This window comes from Rhynchophorus ferrugineus, unplaced genomic scaffold (assembly GCF_030347505.1).
Source record: "Rhynchophorus ferrugineus isolate W39M unplaced genomic scaffold, kcgeb_rfMv2 rfM11, whole genome shotgun sequence".
NCBI classification, from domain to species: domain Eukaryota; kingdom Metazoa; phylum Arthropoda; class Insecta; order Coleoptera; family Curculionidae; genus Rhynchophorus; species Rhynchophorus ferrugineus.
Window position 1 is genome coordinate 22,948,253 of NW_027472590.1, and position 6,000 is coordinate 22,954,252.

The following is a 6,000-nucleotide window of genomic DNA, read 5'->3' on the forward strand; positions in this document are numbered from 1 at the left end:
AACTGATTAATAGACACATAGTGTGAGATTTAATAATCCCTAGAAAAAATTTAGAGTAGTCTTTATAATAAGTTAGGATTGACTTTAAAATAAGTTAGAATAGTATCTAGAATAAGAGTTAGGTTATAAATTTGTACAGAAGATCACTTAGTGAAGTGATCTACATGTCAAGATAGTTATATTGTATAACAAAAACCACGAGATTAGTTTTTAAAAAATCACAGCATTTCAATCTATTTGAGGCAGATTAATAAAAATCGTTCGATTAGTTCTATATTTTATTAAACATTATTAAATTATCTATTACATTCACAAATAAAAACTTCCTCATATGAATATTAGGGAAGAATATTAGTTAACAAATTCTTCCACTAAAAACATATTAGGAATATTTACAATTTTTCCAGTTAGCTACGCGAATATTGTTTTTACCAATGACCATGGCCATGACCGTGAGCGAGAGTTGGTCCCCAGACACCTGTTGCGTAAATGGCGCCAGCTGGTCCAGCGATAGTGGCGGGTACAGCGACTGGCCCAGCCACGGAGACTCCATGGGCTAAACCGTGTTCTGCCAAACCTAAACCTAAAGCAGGCCCAGCAACAACAGGACCTATTAACGATGTATTAATTGAATTTGAATTGAAAATTAAATGTTTTGTATTTACCAAGAACAGCAGCAGGGGCGATAGCAGGTCCAACGACAGCAGCGTGACCAGCGCTAGGTCCTACTATGGTAGCGTGACCACCAGATGGTCCTACAATAGCAGCTGATCCAGCAGATGGGCCTACGACGGCAGCTGAACCAGCGGATGGGCCTACAACAGCTGTATGGCCAGCACTAGGTCCAACGACCGTGGTAGGACCGGCAACCGGACCAACAACAGCTGTATGGCCAGCAGCTGGACCTACCACAGATGCATGCCCAAGAACGGGCCCAGCAAGAGCGGCTCCATGAGCCAGAGGACCAGCAAGGGCAATGCCATGTCCCAAACCAAGGCCGTGTCCACCTAAATAGCCACCGGGAGCTGCATAGGCTACAGAGAGAACGGCTACACAAGCGATCTAAAGAATATGACGAAAGTTCAAGTCTAGTTCAAGTAGATTCTATTAAAAGTCATAATAAAAATCATATCCATCTTACCAAACGATTCATTTTCCCTATAGTGTAGCTCGTAATAATAATTCAAGCTTACTGTGCCCCTAACAAGAACAATTCCCCGTATATATAGTTCGATCATCGACCTTCGATAGACTGCAAGCGGAATATACACCTAAAAATATCACCGGTAAAATAGAACTTGTATTGTCTAGATTTTTGTTTACATTTCACTATTCGAGTTATAATAATTAACCCTTTCCATATAATAATAAGTTTTGTCCCTCAAAATAAGAAACGTTTTATCAATAATAGAAATGAGCTTTTTTTTAACTATTATTAATTACATATTTGTATAAATAAAAATGAATTTATGTTCGTTAGTTGACCTAAAACTCGAGAACGGTTGGACTGATTTAATTAATTTCCATTTTTAAATCATTTATGGAAGTTCAGGAAAGATTCATATGGTGAGAAAACATAGAGTAATATATAGAGTATTAACTTAATACAAATATTTTCAGAATTGTTTTGCGTGGTCTCAGCAGGAAGAGCGTCATTTCACTGAATTTCATTGGTTAGTTTACATTACCATTACAGGCACCTCTAAAGAAGATATTTTAATAGTAAAGCATTTCATTGGTCGAGGACTTCATACGCATCACGTGACCAACCTCGACGTCACATTCTACTGACCAATTAAATTTGAAATAAAACCCAAATGTAATGTTTCAAAATAATTTCTTCAAATAAAATTCTGTATATATACAAATATCACATAAAGCTAAAATATAAGTATATAATGAATATATACAATGAATAAAAATAAAAAATAATGAAAGAGAACAGATGGCTTTTTCAGAAGATTAAAGAGAGTAAAACCGATCTAGCCCAGTGAAGTTATAAGTAAAACTCAGTGCATATTAAAAAGAGTTGCATAGATGTTAATAAAAAATAGTTTAAAATATAATAAAAATAATTTATTAGTGCCAATTTGCTAGATTTATACAATAAATAATAATAATTTAAAAAAATCAATAAATACAATATAATAATCATTATGATCAATAACAACAATATCAACTTGCTACTAGAGAAATATCGTCCAAGTGCCCAAAGTTCTACAGCCTCCGACTACAGCTCGTTGAGAGATACAACGAATCCGAGCTTGATTTTTAGAACAACCTTTAGTTTTTACTGTGTTTCGACTAAATTTCATTTGCCACCTTCAAGCTTTGCTTTATTTATCATCTATTTGTTGTTAGACGGTTCTCCTACTGTTATAATAGTTCGAATTCTGTTGAGGCATGGTAGTAAATTTATGTTTGTGATAATATTTGTAATTGTCGTAGACAAGAGTGCAAAATCCGAAAAAGGAAGTGATCCCAGTCACGCCAGTAACCAGACTGGATAAGGCTGAATGTCTTCTGGGATGAGATTTCTCAGTTGGTCACTCGCCAGTCGGTAGGTCTAATGCTGGGGACCGTGGTTCGGAGCCCATATTAAAATATGTGTCCAGTCTAGATAAACCCTCGTTGGTAAAAAGTACCTCAAAACAAAAAGAGTAAAAAGTAATTAATCAAAAATGGATTTTGTATTGTCGTGATTTAAGACAGAGCCATTCCTATTAATTAATTCTGATCATTGCTAATAATAGACATTCAATTCAATAATATGGTTTGATTCACCTTTCTCAGTTTATCCAATCTTCTATAAAGCTTACTGAAGAGTGTAACTTATGAAATTTGATTGATAGTTTTGGAAGTATTACTTTTATATGGAGATCATAAAACTTGGTTCGAATAACTTAAAAATGTTGTTATTGTAACAAAATTTTTGCAATATGAATATATTGTCCTTCCACCTATTTTTATATATTTATTATATTCTATTTCACTTATTATATATCAAATCTTACAACTTACAACACGCATTTTTTGAGGGTTGAGGCTAACTAAAAACATATGGATGTAATTCTAGCAGCGCCATCTATGTGTCAAGCCGGAGACTTTTCAATTGACTTGCTAAGGATGTTTCGTAAATTCAAGGTTTTATGGTTTATATACAGTTTTTAACATTTTTAACCATCATAACCCACTACAGATCTTACAATTAAAAGCAAATCTTTACAAATCTTAAAATTTAGTTGATTATATTCAGTAAAAGTAATTTTTTTCTTATAGCTAAATAGAAAATCTAAGAAGAATATCTATAATAATAACTTTAGACAACACTTGATAGCAACAAGTGAATAGTAATTTGTAAATTTTAGAAGAAATAATTTTAATATAGGATTTGAAATATGGCTCTAAACTTGTATAATTATAATCTCCAACAATATAAGCGCCAGATAAGAAGCTACAGACAGAAGTTTAATAACAATAGTCAATAAGAAAGAATAGAAATTACATCTCACTTGAGTGACACATTAAGTCATGCAGTTACGGGTATTTAATAAATTTTGTTTTAAATATATTTACAGAAAGTTGTAAGATTTGATATATAATAAATGAAATAGAATATACTAAATATATAGAAATAGGTCTAAGGACAATATATTCATATTGCAAAAATTTTGTTACAATAACAAAATTTTTAAGTTAATCTAAACAAGTTTTATAATCTCCATACAAAAGTTATACTTCCAAAACTCTCAATCAAGTTTTATAAGTTACACTCTTCAGTAAGCTTTATAAAAGGTGGGATAAACTGATGACTATATATGATTATATAAGTCATACTCCTTACTAATAATGTTTATTATATTACGAAATAAATGTCATTAAAATAATATTAAATAACTAATATTAATTAGCATAGTTTATAGAAAACTCAGTATAATATAAGTTTTAAAATGAACAATTAAATATATTTTATATTGTTATTTAGCATAATTTTACACTTGACATTTTTATGAATAACATAATACCTAACACTTTTAAACCTACATTAAAATTATATAGCTAGAATTTAAACAATTCCTTTGCTAATGCTAATGTTTAAACAAAATATCACTATATTCAAGTCAGGGCAGAATCGTAGAGACTGTATATAACTGTTCGTGTATACCCAAAACAAGAAAAAGAAAGCTTGCGAAGAAAGGAGACTGTCTGAAAATAGAGTATTTTTCAGGCATCGAAATATTAAACTGGTTAATATTTCGTTTCCTTTTTTATATGACATATAATTTAGCGTACTTATATATTAATAAATATGATCTTTAAACAAAGTTTGAAAAATTCTTAGAAAGTCTCTAAATTTTAGTTAAATATTAGAGCTCAAAAATCATGACATCATAATTGATAATAATGTATTATGTTATTAGGAATAAGAAACGATAAATTATATATTTTAAGTACAGATCTTTATTGAACGTAACTGCGCTGTTAAATAAATCATATGGTACAAAATATACAGCAAAATAAGATTTTTACAACACAAGTAATTAGAAGACAGACAACGTAGTAAAAACTTCCTGCAATGTGCCTCGAGAAGAAGAACTGACTTATATTTTATCTTATGTGCATATTTATATGATCTTGTTATATAGGAATGTTCTTCTACTTTAATCATTACAAGAATATTTACCAAATATAATTTTAAATGTCTCTCGATCCTATTCAAGTGGAATTTTACCAATGACCATGGCCATGACCCTGAGCAAGAGTTGGACCCCAAACTCCAGCAGCGTGAATGGCTCCAGCTGGTCCGGCGATGGTGGCTGGTACGGCTACAGGTCCAGCTACAGAAACGCCATGGGCTAATCCATGACCAGCGAGACTCAAACCTAAACCTGCTCCAGCAAGTAAAGGTGCTCCACCGATGGGTCCTGAACATATAATGTCCAATAGAAACGTCGTATTTCTATGTGATTAAAACTTACCGAGAACAGCAGCGGCACCAGCAGAAGGACCAACGACAGTAGCATGTCCTGCAGAAGGACCAACGACAGTAGCATGTCCTGCAGAAGGACCAACGACAGTAGCATGTCCGGCAGTAGGTCCTACAATAGCAGCAGATCCAGCAGATGGTCCGACAACAGTGGCAGATCCAGCGGATGGACCAACAACTGCAGCATGTCCTGCGCTAGGGCCAACAACAGAAGTAGGTCCAGCGACTGGTCCAACAACTGAAGCTGGTCCCGCAGCAGGTCCTACGACAGATGCATGACCAGCAGCAGGTCCAACAAGGGCAGCTCCATGAGCCAGAGGACCAGCAAGAGCTAATCCATGTCCCAAACCAAGACTGTGACCGCCCCAGTAACCACTAGGTACAGCGGAAACAACGGAGATAAAAGCAACAGCGACAATCTACAGCCCAAAGAACAAATTTTACAATTTAGTTAAGGTCGATAATAAATGGAATGGTAACATCTTATGTCTGCTATGTCTTACCAAACGATTCATGTTTATATAGATGTTGTCCGTTATAGTAGTTGAAGTTAACTGTGCCATAGCATCAAGAAATCCCCGTATATATAGTTCACTCATTGACCTTCGATGGCCAGCATAAAGAATGAGCCGCCTAAAATATCATAAGCTATGCAGAGATAATATTTATATTTTTTTAACTTGATTTTCTCCGGTAGTGTAATGGTATGCCTAGATGGGACACTCCCAATAAAAGGGTTTGATTATTAACTACCTAATATATAATAGTTTTGTGAGTACTTGTAATATTCTCACTAGTTTTTTATGAGCTTTCATTTTCTTGTGAATTTTAGAAAATAAAAATGTGGCATTTTATGTAATGTAAACTTCAAACACTCAAATTAATTTGAACACTTTAATACTTTCTTGATTTTAGCCTCCTTTATTGTTAATAAATGATATTCCATTTCTATTTTTATTTGTATTTGGGTTGAATTTTGTTTTCTTTTTTATCCTAAAGTAATGATTGCTTAA

At 33.3% G+C, this 6,000-nt stretch overlaps 2 protein-coding genes across 2 annotated transcripts; both read right to left on the reverse strand.

Annotated features, from left to right (window-relative positions):
• Positions 1–265: 265 nt before the first annotated feature.
• Positions 266–1,261, reverse strand: LOC143205333 (uncharacterized). Its single transcript, XM_076418575.1, has 3 exons — positions 1,142–1,261; positions 666–1,062; positions 266–610 (listed from the first exon to the last, which is right to left on the reverse strand). The coding sequence occupies exons 1-3, from the start codon at positions 1,151–1,153 to the stop codon at positions 429–431; spliced, it is 591 nt and encodes a 196-aa protein (XP_076274690.1). The 5' UTR covers positions 1,154–1,261; the 3' UTR covers positions 266–428.
• Positions 1,262–4,438: 3,177 nt separating this feature from the next.
• On the reverse strand, positions 4,439–5,550 carry LOC143204488 (uncharacterized). The gene is made up of 3 exons (XM_076417034.1): positions 5,491–5,550; positions 4,980–5,406; positions 4,439–4,925 (listed from the first exon to the last, which is right to left on the reverse strand). Exons 1-3 carry the CDS (start codon positions 5,548–5,550, stop codon positions 4,729–4,731), a joined length of 684 nt encoding a protein of 227 aa, XP_076273149.1. The 3' UTR covers positions 4,439–4,728.
• Positions 5,551–6,000: the final 450 nt, after the last annotated feature.

Coding starts and splice junctions, on each gene's coding strand:
- LOC143205333 (XM_076418575.1), bottom strand. Junction 611..665: donor CGCCCCTGCTGCTGTTCTTG/GTAAATACAAAA, acceptor CATCGTTAATAG/GTCCTGTTGTTGCTGGGCCT.
- LOC143204488 (XM_076417034.1), bottom strand. CDS start 5,550: ATGGCACAGTTAACTTCAACTACTATAACGGACAACATCTATATAAAC. Junction 5,407..5,490: donor ATATAAACATGAATCGTTTG/GTAAGACATAGC, acceptor TTTGGGCTGTAG/ATTGTCGCTGTTGCTTTTAT. Junction 4,926..4,979: donor TGGTGCCGCTGCTGTTCTCG/GTAAGTTTTAAT, acceptor TTATATGTTCAG/GACCCATCGGTGGAGCACCT.